General features: G+C 41.3%; 1 protein-coding gene and 1 non-coding gene across 4 annotated transcripts in view; both read right to left on the bottom strand.

Annotated features, from left to right (window-relative positions):
- Positions 1 to 21,586, bottom strand: part of NIBAN1 (niban apoptosis regulator 1) — a 173,075-nt gene that overhangs the window by 19,592 nt on the left and 131,897 nt on the right. For all 3 annotated transcript variants that reach the window (XM_009191726.3, XM_021929511.2, XM_003893397.4), the window contains 4 exons: positions 19,976 to 20,091; positions 11,426 to 11,530; positions 10,952 to 11,114; positions 6,404 to 6,591 (listed from right to left, as the gene is read on the bottom strand). In XM_009191726.3, coding sequence (XP_009189990.2) covers positions 6,404 to 6,591; positions 10,952 to 11,114; positions 11,426 to 11,530; positions 19,976 to 20,091 — 572 coding nt within the window. The remainder of the gene's footprint in view (positions 1 to 6,403; positions 6,592 to 10,951; positions 11,115 to 11,425; positions 11,531 to 19,975; positions 20,092 to 21,586) is intronic.
- On the bottom strand, positions 9,207 to 9,269 carry LOC116272097. Its single transcript, XR_004180810.1, has one exon. It is a non-coding gene; the product is annotated as a U7 small nuclear RNA (small nuclear RNA).

The following is a 21,586-nucleotide window of genomic DNA, read 5'->3' as shown; positions in this document are numbered from 1 at the left end:
AGATGAGGAGGGCCATCTGAGGGCAAATTTAAGCCTTGCCAGTTTGATATTGGGTGCTAAGCAGAGTGGCTAATGTCTATGTTTTATTATTTTGCTCTGGCCAGAGTAAAAAAAAAATAATTTTCCTTTATGATGCGGCTTGGCCCCCAGTGTGATGGTGCAGCAAGCTGGGTCACTAGAGCCACTCAGGGCAAGGGAGCCCAGAGCCTGGCATGCTGGCCAAAAGGTAAGAATTTCTTACCAATCAGATTTCTGGCTTCTCTCTCTGTAAAAACAGTTGAATGAATGGTAAAAATCACTGCTTATCTCCATCTTGTTTTATGTTCTTGGGAGCTTGACTTTGTAATCACATAGCAGTACTTTCTCTTGGTCTCTGCCTTCCAGGGAACAGGAATTTTAGGGTTTCTGTCATAGTTAGCTCTAAAAATTATCCTGAGTAGTTAAAAGCCTTTGCAAACTCACTGTTAACTACTCTAGATTCCTTCTGGGAAGGGCAGTAGAGATTGCCCCATGCTGTAGTTCAGTAGCTAAGGTTTTGCCCTTTCACACTGGTGGTCCGGGTGCAAGTCCCTACTTAGGAAGCAAACTCTTTCTGGTTGAATATCTGCATAACCTTGTCTAGTCTCTTATCCTCCATGGACTATCTTAAATTTTCCTTTCTCTGAGCATCTGTGAGATTACCTACTATGGTAAATTTCAAAAGCCAGAAATATCAGCCATTTGGCCTGGCTAAAATTGGTTAAAAATAAATTTTAAAAAGACTTTATTAAAGAGTGCTATGGTTAAAAGTCAGCTTAATTAAAAGTGGGTATTCAAGCTCTAACAGCCTGAAGGCACCAGAGACCCCTTTCCTGGCCCTGTTCTTCCAAGGACTCCACCATAAAGTCAATAACCAATTAAGAAACTAAAAAACTAGCAAACGAGAAATCTTACAACTACTGTATAATGTTCTTCTGTCTGTCTGTGTAATTATATATGTGTTGTGTATAATGCTTATATAAAAGAACTCTAATTAATTGGCTTAAACAAAAATAAGCACTTACATCAAATATTTTGAAAGCAAAATAAAAACTGTAATACCTTTTAGTTCATGTAATTTCAGGAATTTTTGGGAGACAAAAACAGCTTTAAAGATTATTGATAAAGACATTTTGTCTCAATTATGCAGGTCAGATAACAGGTTTGCTAAATGCTTTAAGGTCATAAACAACTTTGACTTTTTTGAAAATTGTTCAATTTATTTTAGAGACATTAAATTCTAAATAAGGCCTGGGGATACATGGAATTAACCATGCCCCCTAGCCATGCAAAGAAGGTTATAAAGAAAAGAGATTTTATATAAGAGAGGATGTTGTATGGTAAATTCTTGTCCTAAAGTAAAATGACTGGTTGTTTAAAAAGAGAGATGTTTAGGCAAGTCAGAAAGTCTAAACATGTCATACATGGTCTGTGTAAGTTGTGAAATAATTTATTAAAAAGATTTTGAGCCAGAAATGTTGTACAATTTAAAGGTGCTTCATAAACTGCCACTATGACTTTTAACTGTACAGTTTGCCTGCTTTACAGCTAGGTAAGGCCTGAGATACATGGAGTTAGATGCTGGAATAAGTCAGACCTTATCTGTCTGGGTCCTAGGCTCCACACCTAGTACATAATTAAATCCCTTACTTACCAAGATTTTTACCGAAAGTAAAAGTTGCTGAGAGTTAACACTGTAATATGTAATTGAGCCTACTGAAAAAAATATGTTTACATGCAAGGTATGTAAGGAGAATGAAATATATTTTTTGTAAGAGATTATAAGAAGGTATGGAAATGTAAATTTTTGCCTAGGTTAGAGGGTTAAAGGATTGTTTTAAATTAAATAAAGCTAAAGGTTTAAACACATTGTGCAAGGTTTATAAAAAATTAACTGTAAGAGATTCTATGTGTGAATATATTGGCTAAATAAAATGGCATTATTATTTTTTCCCTAAATTGGACACTGGAATAAAAGCACAACAGAGTTTTCTTGGAACATTGTTTTGTTCTGAGAAAAAAAATTCTAATTGGTTATAAAAGGTTTATAAAAGTCTTACCTTATGGTCAAAGTAATTAAAATTGAATATATTTATAAAATGTTATTAAAAACTAGCTTTAACATTAAAAATACACTAATGGAAACATAAAATTTGGCTTTCTCTTTTAAAAAGGATTTTTATATAATATTAAAAGATAATGAAAGGTTTTTGTTTACCTTTTAAGTAAACTACAAAAGAAAAAGGTGAGGGGGAAGGGAAGGAAAGGAGACAGGCAGTTGGCCTCATGCTATCTTCATTGGGTCTTATTTGGAAAGCTGGTCTCCTCTCTATCAGAGTAATGTTTCATCCTTTAAAAAATTTTTGTATCATCATTTTGGCTAAATGAATGACTGAAGGTAACCTAAGATTCTATTTTGTAATATCCAATGTTTAAAACCTGTGGTATTTGACAAACCTTTCAAAACCAAGCTCTAGGTTATCATGCTAAATCAGCCAATACTAAAATTGTTTAAATACACAATTTGAATGAACTCCACGGTCTAAGTCAAATTACCTGTGATAACCCATTAGTTATCAGTGCTGTGCACCTAAATTGGAGAAACAACTGGTATTCAAGAGGACATAAGGCCACTGTTAAGCATGGACTCATGAAGAACTAGGATGGCCACCTTGTCCTTCCTGAGTCCTTAAGCTTTTGTTATTAAAGGTTTTGCATTCCATGACTTGTCATGGAAAAGATAAAATAATCCAAATTGAATCTACTGATGTGGTAACTTATAAATTATGGAAATAGTTTAGAACCAATATTTGCTTCCATATTCCTGGGAAAAAAATTAAAGCTTCAGGTACATTTGGCTATCTGATGGGCCATTTAAACATTTATAAAGGGATTTCATTCAACCGTCATTTTCAGTGCATGTTTTCTAATTGTATAAAAGCTTTCCAATGCAAGAGGGCCGATGTTATAACAGTAGATTATTATGCTACAATGTATTTTCACCAGGTAAAGAAAGCTTTTTATGGTTCACTGAGGATAATCCCTTCATAATCTAGAACCTGAAGATTAGATCTTCTGAAAACATCAGAGAAAGACTGTCATTGCCCTCCATACTACAGCAAAACTTTGGAGACTTGAACCTTGGGTTCATAATCTCACAATTGAGAAGGGTTGCTTCACAGTCCTGGAACTGTACACCCACTGGACCCCTTAAGTTAAACTAACCAGGACAGTTTCTCCCCAGAAGAAGATGACATCCTTGATATGAATAGCTTTTCCCAAGATCATGGATCAAGACTTCTGCTATCACAAGACTCTGACCTTTGAATATTTTTTCCTTGTGTATGCCTCTATGAACAATATAAATGAAAAGGGAGTCTATTATGTGCACTTATAGGGTATAATTTTATCTGTGAAGGATTTTGCAGCAAACCTTATATATGAATAACCTTATACTTTAATAGAAAACAGATTAAGGCCCAATGTGAGTGAGAAACTTTAGTGGTACATACATTGCCTCATAATCAGTCAAAACTCCTCTTAACCTGCATCATGGATTAATGAGAACACTGCCAGGAGGCCTTCACTCTTCTAGAAGGACATCATTTGTTAGGTCCTTTCTCCATGGTTTAGACTAAAAGACAAGAATTAGAAATGTCTCTCTCATAATAGGCCCTACAGCAAATTCTACTTTATAGGCTGTTGTTACACAACAGACTTTAAATTCTCTTGTGAAACTTATGCTAAATAATAAAATTGGCTAAACAGAAATGTACCTATGCAGCTGCTGACACTTGTAGCCTATGCAGAAATACATCATATGTAGATTATAAAAATTCAGCTGTAGGGGATTAATGAAAAGACCACCTAGTCAAGTGAGTAGACTCTTCATCTAGCTCATTCTTTAATCTATTTAATTGTAGGTGATTTGGTTTATGGGGACCCTGGGTAAGGAGCATACTCCACACTCTTGATATTATCCTCCCAGTAGTCATAATAATAGTCTTCCTGGTGTGCCGTATTCTCTCAAAGGTTTTAAATGTTTGCATGCAGCCATCTCTAGGACGTCAAATGGTCCCTCTTCAACTGAAATGACAAAAGCTGAAAGAAACGTGCGACCATGAGGACTCCATAACCTATATGAATGACATGCTGAGACCAGAAACCCAAAATGATGGTAACTGAGAGTGGTGCTAAGGCCCTAAGTTTTGGTCACACTCTCCCCTAAGTGAGAACCTGGCTCAAAAGGGGGAATTATTTTTAAACAAAATTTTAAATGGGAGGCCATTATTTGGGACTAAGCTCATGCACTAGGCCCCAACAAACCAAACCAAACTAAAATAGAGCCACTTCTGCTAAATGTGACATAATCAAGCTAGGACTTTAAGAAAACACATAGATCCTAGAACAGACCAGGCTTTGTTTTTCCCCTGTAAATAGGATGTTCCAGCATAAGGAGGTGCCCTCTACTCAGTCCTTATTCCCTCCTTGCAAAACCCACTGTTCTGCTGTTTCCCAGTGGGTTTCAAAACCATGTAAGTACATTTATGATAGTGCTAATAACATCAGTGACTAAGGCTTTGGTCAATCTCTCAAAATTGAGAAAGTGACCAAAAGGGCAGAATTATTATTATTGTTTTTAATTTTTTTTATTATACTTTAAGTTCTAGGGTACATGTGCCAACGTGCAGGTTTGTTACCTAGGTATACATGTGCCATGTTGGTTTGCTGCACCCATTAACTCGTCATTTACATTAGGTATTTCTCCTAATGCTATCCCTCCCCCAGACCCCTACCCCACAATAGGCCCCAGTGTGTGATGTTCTCTACCCTGTGTCCAAGTGTTCTCATTGTTCCATTCCCACCTATGAGTGAAAACATGCTGTGTTTGATTTTCTGTCCTTGTGATAGTTTGCTCAGAATGATGGTTTCCAGCTTCATCCATGTCCCTACAAAGAACATGAACTCATCCTTTCTTATGGCTGCATAGTATTCCATAGTATATATGTGCCACATTTTCTTAATCCAGTCTATCATTGATGGACATTTGGGTTGGTTCCAAGTCTTTGCTATTGTGAATAGTGCCACAATTAACATATGTGTGCATGTGTCTTTATAGTAGCATGATTTATAATCCTTTGGGTGTATACCCAGTAATGGCATCACTGGGTCAAATGGTATTTCTAGTTGTAGATCCTTGAGGAATCACCACACTGTCTTCCACAATGGTTGAACTAATGTACACTCCCACCAAGAGTGTAAAAGCATTCCTATTTCTCCACATCCCCTCCAGTAGCTGTTGTTTCCTGACTTTTTAATGATTACCATTCTAACTGGCATGAGATGGTATCTCACTGTGGTTTTGATTTGCATTTCTCTGATGAACAGTGATGATGAGCATTATTTCATGTGTCTGTTGGCTGCATAAATGTTTTCTTTTGAGAAGTGTCTGTTCATATCCTTTGCAAAAGGGGGGAATTATTAATGCAAACTAACTATGGCCTAAGAAGGACTCCTTACTTATATATTTGAATCCCTGTGGATGAACTATAACCTAGCTTATTAGTCAGACAAAATTGAAAACCTAACTCAGTAGTAACAATAGCTGAGTGTTGGCCAATCCCAGGGGCCATACTTCAACCACTCATAGACTGATGAATGTTCAAACTGCATTCAAATAAGGCCATGCTGTAACCAATCTCACTGTTTCTGTACCTCCCTTCCAATTCCTGTATGTCACTTGACCTTTTTTGTCTATAAATCTGTTCTGACCATGAGGCACCCCTGGAGTGTCTCTGTGAATCTGTTGGGATTCTAGAGGCTAATGATTTGCAAATGGTTTGTTGCTCAATTAAACTCCTTTAGATTTAATTTGGCTGAAGTTTTTTTTTTAAATCAAATTTCATATCATGAGTGTATATTTTTGAAAACAAACCAACAATGTTCTACAAATGAGGATATATACTGGTATGAATAAAGAAAAACTATAGCAAAAATATATACCAAGCTATTTCTATTAGTTAATTCAGGGAGTTGGGAATGGGGGTAGCCTAGGAGGCTGGGGTGGACTAGGATTAGTGGGTATCAGTGATGGTGATTAAGTTTGCCTTTATATATATTTGAGTATGTTGTTTCATTTGTACAAACAGGTTATTATTTTTCTAACTTGAAAACCATCAATAAAATTATCAGATGGATGGATGAATAGATGGACGAATGGAGGGGTCTGAATGAACGGAAGAAAGGCTGGATGAATGGAGGGAAGGGCAGAAGAATGGAAGGAAGGAAAGAAGGGAGGAAGGGAGGGAGAAATGGCAGATAAAGCCCCATGGAAAACGCAGCCAGGCAGACCATTCACACCCAGCTCCTCAGCTCTGTATCCTACCTCCTTCAGCTGGACACTGTCTTTGGTGTTCTGGAAGTTCTGGCTGAGTTCATCCACCTCTTTCTCAAAGAGTGCACGTACTTCACTGAATCCCGAGCTCACTGGTCCCATGAGCTCCTCCAGGATGGATGCCAGGAATGGCTGCACACTCTCCACACAGCTTTTCTCCGCCGGCTGGGCCACCATCGCTGAGGTAGGAAATAGCCAAAAGAACTGTGACATATGGCAAAACTTGGTTTGTGGGCACTGGAGCCAGACCAGAGCTGAATGGTGCCCCACGGAGCCATTTAACAGGCAAGGCAAGCTCAAGTGGCCATGATAGACTAGCACAATGAGCTCGGTGCTCGTGGTCACAAGAAAGGAAAACCACTGGACCATTTGAGAACTGGAACAAACATATCCACTCCCCAAGCTTCCCTCTGCCCTGGGATAAAATGTATTTTTCTGCTTGGTCCCTCTGAACATGCAACTCTTCATACAAAGAAGAAAAGGCTGGTGATCCACCTATCTACTGTCAATCACCATCATTAAATATGCATAGTTTGTCTTCTAAAAACATAATTTATTGTTTTAATTCATTTCTCTAAGAGTTAATCACTCAATATAATTACATCCCCCCTCCCCACTAAAATACTTTTTAAGAACTCCAGTACATTCTTTTCTTGGGCCAATGGAACCAAATTCCATTCAGTTTGCCACCCCACCTCCTGTCCCCATCCCTGATTAAAACAAGACAAAACAAAATCACAATAGGTTTTTCTGACCAAGATGACTTGTTTAGTGACAAAAATGTAGAGTACATTCTGATCATGAAGAGGAATGAAAAAATGTCACTATAATTCCACTCTCCAGAGGAAAGTACTGCTTTTTGATTTAGAAGAGGGAGAGCACAGTGAAGCTCCTGGTCCAGTCTGGGTAGGACATGGAAACCTGCATTGTTTTCAGAGCAGAGGTGATTCTCAGGATCAGCTAGGAAGCCGCAATGGAGTGAAGGAGGCCAGAGCTGGAAGAAGCCTGAGCTCGCTCCATGGACTGGAAGGCTAGCTTTGTGGATCGAGGCAGGTCACAGAGCCTTGTCATAGAATCACAGAACTGAAAACAGAAGCACAAGTGGAGCTGGTATCCAATCTCTCCACTTTACAGATGAAAAAAATGAGGCCTGGAGATGTTCGATGACTGGACAAACATCACGCCCTAATTTGCAGGAGCAGGGCTAACATTCAAGTGTCTTTCTTAAGTTCTTCTTGGGAATTTGCTTGCAGTGAGATGAATGGCTTCATTCTTATTTCAACTGGCAGAAATATTTCACAGAGTGGTGCAGGACCAGATCACGGCCTCTTATTCTGAGAATCCAAAATGACTAATACTATTAATATTACAAATCACTCATAAATATTTGGGATGTAAAATATTACACAGGTCATAGAATTATTAAGAAAAAATGCTTTCAATTGTATGATCCAAATATAACACAATCTATGAGTCTTCTAAAAATGACTTGCTTGACACTGAAGTGTAAAACTGTTTGTCAGGAGAATAAATTAATTATTAGTTAATTAACTTTAAGGAGAGGAAGTATTTGAAAAGCATCTAAATGAAATTTCAGAACAATGCTGAACATGGGTAATATGCAATAAAGATCTAGCAGCAGATGGCAGATTTCACCTGCTGGGTGGGGCCAAGATAGGCACAGGAGGGCTGTGGGAGGGAACATTCCTCTCTGCCCACTCTCCCTCTATGCCTACTTACCACAGTGTGCTCCCACCCCCTCTCTGCACTTTTATTCAATGTCCTTTACCTTGCCTTCCTTCCTTTACCTCTGTTCGTAAACATCCTACTCCTCTCTTCAAGGCCCAGTTCAAATTTCACCGGAACGTCCTGGAACTCCCACACAGCTTCCTGAGCTGGGGTCTGCAGGTGTTTCCTCACAGGCTGGAGAAGTTCCATGTCCCATTTGTGTATGCGCTGCTATTTTTCAAGCATGCAGAGATGCTGCTGTGATGCATATGTGTTTGATACATTAATTCATAAGCCTTACCGAAGTGAAGGAAGGAGCTGAACAGAGAGATGATGCCTGAAAGGTGAGGGCCAGAGGGCCTGGATTTGGAGCCCGCCTCTACTACAACTAGCTCTGGAATCTCAGCAAATTACCGAATTTCTACCTCACTATTATCATCTGTAAAATGGAGATCATAAAAGTAATTATGGTGAGGATTAAATGAGTTTACTATATTATGAGTGCTTACAACTCTGGAAGTGGCCCCTTGGAAGGACTCAGAAACTGTTAACTCTCATTGTACCTGTTGGCATTACCGTTTTTTCCAGTCCCCCGACACTAGACCTGTGCTCTCATTATGAGGTGCCCACGTAGCTTCTTGAGGTTGAAATGGGATCTATGCTCGTATTGGGAACCACTGTGCTCTTTGTTCTGCCTCTGGTAGGAACATGTTTTTCCTTCTGTCTCAGCATCTGTGATATGCTTTGTATCCTCCTCTCCTTGTAAAATCACGTTGTCTTCTTTGAATCATTCCAGCCATTGTACTCAGCAGAAGTAGAATAAATGCTTATTGAATGCATAAATAATTGTGCAGCAGAACTAAAGCTCTGGGGCTTTACTCCCAAGAGTCATATGGGAGGAAATAGAGAGATCACCATTTAATACTCCCCAGGTTTTTTTTTTAGAAATACAAAGCCCTTTATTAATGCAGCCTAAAGCGCACTTCCTTGTTTTAAAGGTGGAGCACTGGATGCCTGGTTAAAATGTGTTTCTGATATTTCATTTTATTCATTTACTTTTTATTTTTGAGGCTTTCTGGAAAAAAACTGGAAAGCCTGCTAGACAAATTCTAAAAGAGCTGTAACACTGATATTCCATTTTAAAAAGACTTGATCATTACTTCCTTTTATGGCTTCTTTTAGGAAATATACTAATTCAGGGCAAAATCTTTTTCCATCATAAGTAGATACACTGGAGCCACAGAGATTTAGGCAAAGGACGATGATTTAGTTTCAGCCATGAGAATGGCCATGGTTAAGCCTAGCTTAGCACCAGATAGCAGAAATTTTGGCACAGAAGTTGAGCATTGGTAGTTTTAAGTAGTACAAAGTATTTCAATATATAGTCAACTCTAGATTAGTTGTGCTAATGGAGGAATAAGAGACACAGATAGTAGAAAACATCAAATACTCTGAAGTTAATGTAGAGCTGGCTTTGGAAAGGATGGCGTAAATAGACACACAGAGATACACAGACACACACACCTGTGCTGGAGCTGTGCCTCCTCAAACCTCCTCTCAGCAGGACCTGTGCTAAGAACCCTGAAGTAAGCTGGGCTGCAGTGGAAAGGGGGCCTGAACCGCAGAGGATAATCCACAAAGCAGACAGCCCCGAGACTCTGAGCCTCTTGAGCACAGGAATAGCGTGTTCCTCAGTCACGCTAAAACTCCATTGTCTCGTTTGGAAAGCACATAGTGAATAGTTTCTAATGAATGAATGAGTGAGTGAGTGAGTGAATAATCTGAGAACTCTCAAGCAAGACTGTTGATAAACAATCACAGATGAGCCTGCAAGCTTCTCCTCTGAAGTGACACTAGGTCACTAGGTATGGTGTGTTTGTTGGGTTGTAGAGGCCCCAGATAGAATGGAGAACCATAGAATTTCATTCTGTAGGATTCCTTAGAGGCCGTCTAAGGCCTCTTGTATGGCAATAGGCAAACTGTTTTCTGTAAAGGACCAAATAGTAAATATTTGTGCCTTTGTGGTCTGTAAGGTCTCAGTTCCAACTCTTCACTTCTGCTGTTGTAGCACAAAAACAGCCACAGACAATACATAAGTGAATGTGCCTGGCTGTGTGCCAAGAAAACATTATTTACAGAAACAGGTGGTGGCGCAATATGGCTCAAGGGCTTCAGTTTGCCAGCACCACTCCTGTGGGTCCTCCTAATTTCAGAGGAGGACACTGAGCTAAATAGAAGTTGAGTGACCTCCCCAAGTATGCATGGACTGGCTAATATTGGAGTTGGGGCTACAAACCCACATTTATTGGGTTTGTAGGGTGACTGGGTATGACTCTAAGCCAAAATTTTAGGCTTTCATGTTAAGAGGAAAATCCATGTATTAATTGATTTGAATATCTGCTGAGTCTGTATATGCCAGGCATGACACCAGGCCCTGGGTATACTTGAGTAAACCAGGGTGACATGGCTCTGCTCTTTGAGAGCTTACAGCAGAGAGGAGGTGGAGCAGAAGCCAGTCTAACTCAGTGCCAGGGGTGCTACAATGGGGGTTGGGGGTGCAGGCAGTATCAGAATACACAGGCACTGCCAAAGGCAAGAAACAAACTTTCCTCTGCTTTGTGTCCATGAAACTGCCACAGGGAGGCCCAGGCCCCCAGTAGTACCTCCAGCATGCTCCTGTTGCAGCTGTGATGACCTCCACCCGATTTCTTAAGTTTAATTGTCCTCTGAAACCATGCATTCCTGCTATGTGGTGGATCCCTGTGTGTACAGTTTATTTAATTAGTAAGACCATGGATTATCTCCACTGACCTTTGATCTTTCCAATTAAATAGTTCTTTGAGTTCACAATCTGATCCATGTCGGAACGGATCGTTCCTTCCAGGCCCTTTGTCAGAGCTCTGCATTCCTCCTTCAAGGCACTTAATCCTTCTGAAACTTGATTCTGAACCAGGGTGTAGGCCTCCTCGAGGAGCTGCAACAGGGAATAACACATAAATCAGGGCTCTGTCATGTGTAAGTGCTGATGGAGTCAAGCGGAGGGAGGAGCCTTCATCACAGACCATCATAACATAAACAGAACTGCACACACATTGTCATTTTTCTTTCAGAGTTGGAGTCTGTTTGGATTAGTCTTCGTGTAAGTGAGACTGAGCAGGTTGCAGGTAGGCGTTTCTACACCCAGGGAAGGAAATATCAAACAACAACAACAAATGCCCTAAGAGAAAAGTGAAGGGAATGTTCCCATTTTGAGTAGCTCAGTTGTGGAGCAAAACCATTGCTTACACCAAGCCACGTCCTCTTTCTGTCATTCTTCTTCCCCTTCATCTTAGGCAGCAGGTCTGTCTGAAGAGTGGGCAGGAGCTCCTCCATCACCAGGTTACTCAGGATCTGCACAGCAGAAGACAGCCCAGAGTTGGTCAGTCGGTGATGGCTACATCTGAGCAGCAGGCCAACTAAAGATGTCCTGATTGGCTGTCCCTGCCTGGACCAGATGAACTAACTCTGTAGCAGGTTAATAGTTTAATAATACTATAATAGGTTAATAGCTTAACCTACTACAGAGGCCACAGAAATCTCAACTAAGACAATCTTAGAGGCTGAACATTCTTAAACATCTGCAAGGAATAGTAACGTCTGCTGATATTCTCACCTTGTTGTTTTCCCAACGTAAATAACAAATTCCCCAAATTCAAACTTCACATCTTCAAACTAGAAGAACTTAGGGCATACAGTAAAATGAAAGATTTCAATAATGGATAAGGACATCTTCAGCAAAATTGTGAAGGAAATGCTAGGCTTGGCTTTGGTGGCTTGAGTCTTAGTCTGTGTCCCCTGGGACTATCATTCCTCCTAAGCCTCTTCATGATCAAGGTATCAAAGTATCTTCATGCTCTTTGTCCCCACTGTCCCCTGAGCCCCATTGTCATCCTCTTGAATGTTTAGTAATAGAAGGGAAGAGCAGTTTGAAGAAGCGAGAATGATGCCTGGACCGACCAGAGCCCAGGTATCACTGCATCCCACCATGCAGTGTCTTCGTCCAGCACTGGAGAAAGGCTGAGGGGATGCTCCAGGAGATACAGCCACATTGAAGGATAAGCCACAGAGAAGATTGGCAAGGTTGTCTGCTAGACCTGCTTCTCCACAGTCAGAACCCAAGCTCCAAAAGGCCCCTACTAAGAAGGAAGAGAAGGTATGCAAAAGGGAAAAAGGGAAAGGCTGGCACCGGCAAGGAGGGAAATAATCCTGCAGAAAATGGAGATGCCAGAACAGAGCACGCACAAAAAGCTGACAATGCTGGAGATGCCAGGGGAAGTGTGCATTTTTGGTAACTGTGTACTTCTGGTGACCGTCCAATTGGAAATACTATTTTTTTAAATGGAGTTTTATAAAAATGTAGAACGTTGTCTTACTTTTCTTAAAGCTATGTTATTATCACACAGAACATTTCATTTTTGGGGGGAAAGGGGCATAGGTCACTAATAGAATGTCTCCAAAGCTGGATTGATATGGGGAAACACCTTTTCTTCCAGTTTTGAGAAACTTCCTCTTGGCTCCCAGGTGGGGGATTCCTGGTGTTGACACACATAGCTACCTTGGCACAAACACCTTATGGTGTGGGAAAACTAAAATTCATTATTTCCTCTTCGCCCTCTCTGCCTTTAGTATGGTCTCAACTTCCTTAAACCCAGAGACCTATTGGGACCTGATGCATAAAATGAGTTAGCAGTCAGGGGGCCATCTGGACCTTCCAGTGACCCCCATTGAGAGGGCATCTCTCAAAAGAACAGCAGTTCCCTTTTTAGACTGTGGATCTCCAGACTGATGATTTTGCCATTTTCATTTCATCTCCTGAAAGTCTAGACTGGCTCGTGAAAAGTTGTTAAAAAACATGCTACAGGTGAAATGTCAACCCTTACTGCAAACGAGAGTCTAAGCAAATGAAGATTTCGCTGGGTTTTATACCCTGATTTCTGATCAGAGAAGAAGCTGTTTTCTTCTGATTGAAGAAGAGAGTTTGGAAGTTGTTGTATACTATTAGCAATTATCTGCTCATGGCTTGCCTAATATACTATGATTGCTTACAAAAAGCATCTTTAATAAGGCTGGATACAGTTTGAAACAGGAAAAAGAAGGGAATAACCAATATTTTGGAACAATCAAATATTTGGAACATTTATAGGAGTGTGAGATAATGGGGACTGAAACAAAAAAAAAGGAAAAAATAAAAGAAGAATATGGGAAGGAGTGTCTAAATTTTTCAAGTGTTTTTAAAAAGCGTGTTCCCACATCGCTCCTAAAATTTTTCTTGGCTCAATTAAACTATTTCCGGTGAATCTGAGCAGTATTCTACACAAGCACTCATGCTACTGGCCCTTCCTTCTTTACCCCTGCCCCTGAATTGCAGCAGCTTTGCTGTTCACATTCACCTTCACTGTGAGTCTTTCGAGGCCCACAGCTCAGCTTGCATTCACAGGCTGCACACTAAGATTTACAAAAGGGGAAGCATAGTTTTAGGAAGGGAGGCAGGAGGCAGAAAAGTAGGGAATCACTTGAAGCATCTGTTCTGAGTTTGAAATAATGTTTGTCCAAAATAACTGACCTCCTCCTTTCACTTCTCATAAAAATTCAAATTACGCTTTGGGAATTAAGGAAGATTTGCTCTGAGGTCACTGGTCAGCCTCATGCTAGTGGAAATGCCCATGAGCTCATTTGATCTTGCCTTTAATCAGGGCTCCGTCGCGGCAGGGTGTAACGCTTTCAATGAACTAAATAGAAACACTCTCAGGATGGAGGTGGACGAGCTGTCCAGTCCCACTGTGCCTGTGGGTTGCTGGGAGAGGTGCTCAGCTCAGGGCAGCAAGTGGGGCTCCTGTCATCTGCCAAGTGGATCTGCCTGGGGTGACGAAGGTTATGGCGGGGACAGAGTTTCCACTAGCCCTGGTAATTCACTGGTGGGGATGTTTTTGACCTTTCTTCACCATTCTCTGGGGGCAGTCGAAAGATGAATCACCATTTTCTGTGGCATTTAAGAGGCACCTAACATGCACAAAACTCCATGGAAATTAGCAGGTCCAACAATTATTGAAAGTAATGGCAAGAACCACAATTACTTTTGCACCAACCTAATAGATCCACCAGCCCACCCTGCTCAATGGGATAAGTTCTTGTTTGGAACACATCTCCCCAAAGTGTGGTATGCGAAGAGTGAGCCAAGAGGAAGGGAGACCAATGCCAGAATTTAAAATCCCTGGGTTGACATTATGAAACTCAAGGGTCATAAGAATTGTCCTAATTCATCCTCTTGCAGAGATTGGTTAGAATTTTAGCATAAGTGTGAAACGGGTTTGAAAATATGAAAATGTTATATATAAAGGCCAAAGAAAAATAATGTTCCATTTGGGTGGGCTTATAGTTTTCTTGTCTTTTCCACACAATGTTCCAAGAAATTTGGTTTTATTTTACAACTTAAGGAATTAAAGGAAATATGTTTGGGAGGAAAAAGAGGGGGTGGAAGTGGGTTACAAGTTGGGGGGGGGGGGGGGGGGATGATATGGTTTGGCTGTGTCCCCACCTAAATCTCATCTTGGATTGTAGCTCCTATAATTCCCATGTGTTGGGGGGGACTTGGTGGGAGATAATTGAATCCTAGGGGCAGTTTCCCCATAATGTTCTAGTGGTAGTGAATAAGTCTCACAAGATCTGGTGATTTTACAAGGGGTTTCCCCTTTCATCTGGCTCTCATTCTCTCTTGTCTGCCGCCATGTAAGATGTGCTTTTCACCTTCTGCCATGACTGTGAGGCCTCACCAGCAACGTGGAACTCAGAGTCCATTAAACCTCTTTTTCTTTATAAATTACCCTGTCTTGGGTATGTCTTTATCACCAGCATGAAAACGGACTAATACAGTGGGGGAGTGGGGCTCAGGAAATGGCCACAGGGCAGCAGAGCCTGTGGGTGCTGAAGTTCAAGTGCATCTCATCCCAACAACCATCCTCATCCTCCAACCTTCAGCCCCACCCTGCCCTGATTGAGTGCTGCCTGTCACCTCCCCAGAGCCCACTCTGGCATTCCTTACCACGGTCTGCCTTCCACGAGCAGAGTCCTAAGCCCCTGGGCTTTTCTAGAGAAAGTAGCTAGTCTACTAAATAAATTGTAGTCATGAAGGAATTCCCTAGCTCCTCCCCTCAGAACAGTACCCACTGAATTTTAACATAAGTGACCTAAAAATACCACTTTAATTTTTTTTTTTTTAAATGGGGGGTGGTGGCAAGGGGAGTGTTTTGTATACTTAACTGCTAGGACTTGGAGATTTAAAAATTCTATCACTCCTATAAGAAACTAAGCATGTCACTAGGTTGATCAAAACTAACAAACCTGGGATCACCCCTTGAAGGCCCCAACACAGTGCCTCCTTTCAGATGCTGAGCTGTCAGGGAGGTGTGAGGTCCGGAGAGGCCACCCTCCTTCCTGAAGCAGGCCCCGCAGTCTCATCAGGCTGCTGGCTCAGGCCCCTTGTGTTACTGAGTGGCCGTGGGTGAAAGAATCCACTCAAAAGGAGTCACACTTAAGATCTTTCAGCAAAAGACAACTCTGGAGCATATGGATAAGGCCTAAAAATGTGGGTAGTTTTTTGGTTTTTTTTTTTTTTTTGTCTTGAAACTGTTCTGTGGGAATTATGAGCTGTTCTCTAGCCTATCTTGGTATTTTAAAAGCAAATAATAAATACATAACATAGCTAGAGATACTTTACAGTTGCAAAGCCCTTTCCCTCATCATCTCATTTGATATATTTATATTGACAAGTAGAAAATATGTTGATGTTTTTACTGGCATACAAATATTTTCACCTTAACAGTCTGCCAGGCAAGTTATTCTGAGATAGTTGCTCTGCCTGGACACTTGCCTAAAACAACCATCGCCATGAGGGCCTTCCATACTTGCTGTGTGAGTCATTACTACGAAGGTAATGGAACAAGGCTGAGAGTCTGAATGCAGGCCCCTAGGGTAGAGGGGTTCAGGACAGGGTTATGATTAAGGTCTTAGCAGTCAGGAAGAAAAAATGCAAATAAACCCAGCGCTTTAAACAAAAGATGTCATTTTCTCAAACTCACTTATGCTATGCCATTTTCTTTAACCACTTGCTAGCTTCTCTGGCCCCCTGGCCTCTTTTTTCTATGAGTCTTAGGGTAGACACTGCTTTACTGTTATGCACCAAGTCTTAGAGTCTGTGCGGAACCGTAATCCTTACCTGGCCCCACACGGTAAGCTTTAGAGGCCATTTCCTTTTACCAGCTTCTCCAAGCTGGTTTAAAATGCATTTCTGTAGCAGACTAGCTTTCTGACTTCAGCCAACTGTTCTGAATGTTCTTTCTCTCACCTGGAGGTTACTGGACAAATAATCCTGAAATGCTCCTCCAGCATTCACATTTTATGAGTCTGTCATTTTACCAAAACACTTAAATTCTGGGAGGAGCAAAACCACTTTTTTTTTTTTTTTTTGAGACAGGGTCTCACTCTGTTGCCCAGTGCAGTGGCACAAATGACAGCTCACTGCATCCTTGAACTCATGGGCTCAAATGATCCTACTGTCTTGGTTTCCCAAGTAGCTGGGACTATCTGCACATACTACCGCTCCCAGCTAACTTTTAGAAAACTTTTTGAAGAGATAGGGTCTTGCTATGTTGCCCAGGCTAATCTTGAACTCCCGGATTCAAGCAGTCTTCCCACCTTGGCCTTCCAAAGTGCTGAGATTATAGGTATGAGCCACCACACCCAGCCCCTGTGAAACTTCTTACTGGGACACTTGATAACTCCAGTGATTTCTGATCTCTTTTCTGCTTTTTTTTTTGTTTTGTTTCACTTTCCCATTTAAAATGTTTTTTATCCTGCAAAACTAGGAGCTTACTATGACCACTTGCACAAATGCTTTACAATCTCCATCTATATAGAGACTCATATACATATACCCACACACATATGTGCCTTGTCTTCTGCATGCTTTCTATGTGTGTCTTGCCTCATCATGATGGCAAAGGATGAGTCATTTCTTTTTTTTTTTGAGACGGAGTCTCGCTCTGTCACCCAGGCTGGAGTGCAGTGGCCGGATCTCGGCTCACTGCAAGCTCCGCCTCCCGGGTTCACGCCATTCTCCTGCCTCAGCCTCCCAAGTAGCTGGGACTACAGGCACCCGCCACCTCGCCCGGCTAGTTTTTGTAATTTTTAGTAGAGACGGGGTTTCACCGTGTTAGCCAGGATGGTCTCGATCTCCTGACCTCGTGATCCGCCCGTCTCGGCCTCCCAAAGTGCTGGGATTACAGGCTTGAGCCACCGCGCCCGGCGGGATGAGTCATTTCTGTCTCTTCCAACTTATTCCACTTAGCACATAATCAGCCAAAAGCCAAAACAAACTCAAACTCAACTCCCAGAAAGGATTTATTAAATACCTATATTCTTTTTTCTCCCCCTTTTTTTTTTTTGAGACGGAGTCTTACACTGTCACCCAGGCTGGAGTGCAGTGGCACGATCTCAGCTCACTGCAACCTCTGCCTCCCAGGTTTAAGCGATTCTCCTTGCCTCAGCCTCCCAAGTGACTGGGATTACAGGCATCTGCCACCACACCTAGCTAATTTTTTTGTATTTTTATTAGAGACAGGGTTTTACTGTGTCAACCAGGCTGGTCTTGAACTCCTGGCCTTGTGATCTGCCTGCCTCGGCCTCCTAAAGTGCTGGGATTACAGGCGTGAGCCACTGCACCTGGCCTAAATACCTATTTTCAATGGCATCATGGAGGAACGTAAGTTCATATACGTTTTCGAGTGAAAGAAAAAAATGAAGCAAGTGGCAGGGCTGAACTCAAGGAGCTATTGAAAAATAAATGTGTAACTTAGTATATTCCCATGGTTGGTGTTAATCTTGCACTGGGCCAGGAGCAGAAGCCATCATTGCCTTTGCCATTTGTCCACTTAGCATGTAACTCTGAAACTATCAGCTCCACAGGGCCAGGACCATTCTGTCTTGTCTATCTTTGGGTCAATAGCCCCCAGCACATTGCCTGGCATAGAGTCAGCGCTCAGTAAATAGTAGTTGAATGAATAAGACTAGGCAAGTCACTTTGCTGTTATATGCTTCCCTCAGTTTTCACATTTACAAAATTGAAATAATAATAATAACTGCCCTACCCATCTCATAAGATTGGCAAGACAAACACCATTAGGTTTCGAACATTATCAAGTATCACACAAAGGCATTTGACTACTCGTCTATTAACTATGTTGGCTTACATGGCAGGCCAGCCAGTGTCAAATGCTTCAGCTTCCCCTTCTGACACTTTTGTTTTTCTTTATGGCATAAGTACACAACTATTTGGTTCTCTCAGACTTATGAATGGCTGTGCTTCCCCAAAATATCAAAACTCAAGACTTGTTTAAAATTCTGGAAGAAGCAAGTCTCAGGTTGGGAAATAGATGAGTTTAGAATCTACCAGAAAGAAAAAAAAAAAGAGAGAAAGAGAAGATTCTAATGGTAAACACATGTTCTTATATGGTGAAACAATAAAGAAGAGCTCCCTCATGAGTTTTTAGCATTAGATGTTTAATGACCACACAGAGGCAAGGCACCACTCGGCATCCTCCAAATATTGTTCTCTAATAATGAATTTCACTAGCTCCCAAAAGAGGTACTGTAGGAGATGTGGAAAAAAAAAAAAAATTAGTGGGGCCGGGCGCGGTGGCTCACGCCTATAATCCCAGCACTTTGGGAGCCTGAGGCAGGTGAATCACGAGGTCAGGAGTTTGAGACCAACCTGACCAATATGGTAAAACCCCGTCTCTGCTAAAAATACAAAAATTAGCTGGAGTGGTGGCATGCATCTATAGTCCCAGCTACTCGGGAGGCTGAGGCAGAAGAATTGCTTGAACTCACGAGGCGGAGGTTGCAATAAGCCAAGATTGCGCCACTGTACTCCAGCCTGGGCGACAGAGCGAGACTCCTCTCAAAAAAAAAAAAAAAATAGCATTCTGAAATACCATGTTACTTTACGTAAATATGCCCATACCCAGCCTCCTGTTCTTGGCTGACGCAGCCATGTGACTGGTGTCATCATGGAGGCGGGGGTCACATCACAAAGCAGTTTCCTTTGGAGATTTATAATACCGTCCCTGGTACCAAACCCACTGAAGTGCTTAGGCCATGACTGGCATCTAGTCAGGATCATGAGAAATTACAATGTACCGCAGGGCACAGAAAACTAGAAAAGATAAATGCAATATATGGAAAACTGTCTAAGCTTTTCAAATTTGTTTTTTTCATTACTTCATTTACATACAATTCAATAAAGACAGCTGCTTGCCAAATACTTCTCCAACTGCACTTCACAAGGCAAGGTAAACATTACTATTCTTATTTTTTCCAGAGGAGTAATCTGAGACTAAAAGAGGTTAAATAAGTTGGCATGACTTAAGTCCAAGTTTGCTGACCCTAGCTAAAGCCCTGTCATGCACTTTGCACTACTGCTCGCTACTCACACTCAATTCTAGTCTGGAAGCACGAGGTCATCTGAAAGAGAAATTATTTTCATAGAAAACAGTGGGGGCAGCTCTTTCCACTGTTGCCATGTTTCTGGCTGCCCTATTTCATGCCCAGTCTGGTGGTCTTTGCAGTGGGTGCCTGGTAGTTTCCTGACCAATGCTTCCAGACATGAGAGAGATGGCCTGTGGAACCACATCTTCCATACTTGCAACTTTTTTGTTTGATTGTTTAACAAAATGACCCTGACTTCCTATCAATCAAATACCCAAACATAGAGAGAATCCAAAATGTTGAGCCCCATGTTACCTGGATTTCATCCCCAGTGATCATTTCCCAGGAACCATAGTGACCCTTCTCCTGTCGGAAGAATTGCACAGCTTCTAAAAAGGCTTGGGCTTCAAATGTCATCTGCTTCATGTAATCTAAAGAGAAGAAGGAAGGACATTCAGCAAGGTAAAACACTCTACATTTCCCCATAGCTCCTCAAGTGTAATGGCTCAGAGACCTAGCATTATCTGAAAATGACAAGGCATGGAATTATGAGACACAGAGCAAGTTAAGCAAGTACTGAATTCAAAGTTAATTTGCAGGTGTACATCACATTACTTGTTCATCGTCCTAGCTGATACATTCTATCAGTTACTGAGCATACTGGTTAGGACTAGAAGGAGGCCCATCTCCCTTACTGTCTCTTATACATGCTTCCCTATCCACCCACAGGCACCCAGCGACTTTACGCTACCAGCTGTGACACAGGCCGTCCCTTAACAGTGCCTCTTGTGTTCAAAGTATCTCCTTCCAGTTTCCCAACAAAACAATTTCTCTGTGACTCGGTATCAGCTTTCAATACAATATGCATCAACACAACATGGAAATGTATGCAAATGAAGATAGTAATTGCTAACACTTACAAAGCAGGATAATGTTCATCTAAGCACTTTACAGATTTCATTGAGACCTCACAAAAACCCTCCAGGAGAGTACTATTATCCTCATTTTACAGATGAGGAGACTGAGGCACAGAAAGATGAATTAATTGCCTAGATCATATAGCTAGTGAGTGGCACAGCCCAGGTGTGAAAGGTGGTCTGACCTCAGAGCTTGCCTCTAACCATGATACTATATTGTCTCACATACTAGTTTTATGGGTTTGCCCTTCTAAACATACTGGATTTTAAATGGTGTCCTATCTGAGAGGTACTATCCTACCACAATGAATGAATATCTAATGGTGGAACTTAAGGTGTGGTAGAGGGAGCTGGGGCTGAACAGCCTTCTCAGAGTTCCATAAGTCATGCTAGGCATGCAGTGTCTTCATTTCCAGCACATAAAATTGGCTCTTGGGGGACACAATGATAACAAAATTATAGAAATCTTCGTGGGGAAATGAACTTCAGAAATAATCTAATCGAAAATAAATAATCAAGCCTTAGAAAGGGGAAATAAAATGGGCAAAGTGAAGTGAGTGAAAAGGCCAAGTTCCCTGACTCTCCTCCTATAAGGCACAAAGCTCTCCTGCCAGTAGCACATTTATAGAGCAACATTAGATTAGTGATTTGGAGGCGGCTGACTTGGGAGGTGAGGAGGAACCATCACAGTTTTAGACAGTGGGATTATTCAGTAAAAGACTAAATTGTTGATATGGGGAACTAAGCAGAACTAAAAGAGGATCAATCTGCTCTGAAAGGTAACAATCAATTAATAGGTGGTAGATGACTCATTTGAAATTGGCTTACTAGATCATAAACCTCAGGAACTGAGAAAAGAGAAAACAATTCAAAGCTTAACCTCTACAAGAGCTCAAGAAAATTATTCACAGTGAGGATACCATGAAGTCCATCTGAAGTTCCATTTTAAAAAATGTGAAACAGTGGCCAGGCATGATGGTGGCTCACACCTGTAATTCCAACACTTTGA

The sequence above is a fragment of the Papio anubis genome, chromosome 1, assembly GCF_008728515.1.
Source record: "Papio anubis isolate 15944 chromosome 1, Panubis1.0, whole genome shotgun sequence".
Taxonomy (NCBI): domain Eukaryota; kingdom Metazoa; phylum Chordata; class Mammalia; order Primates; family Cercopithecidae; genus Papio; species Papio anubis.
Note: the sequence above shows the minus strand (reverse complement) of the source record. Positions and strands in the feature narration are given on the sequence as shown.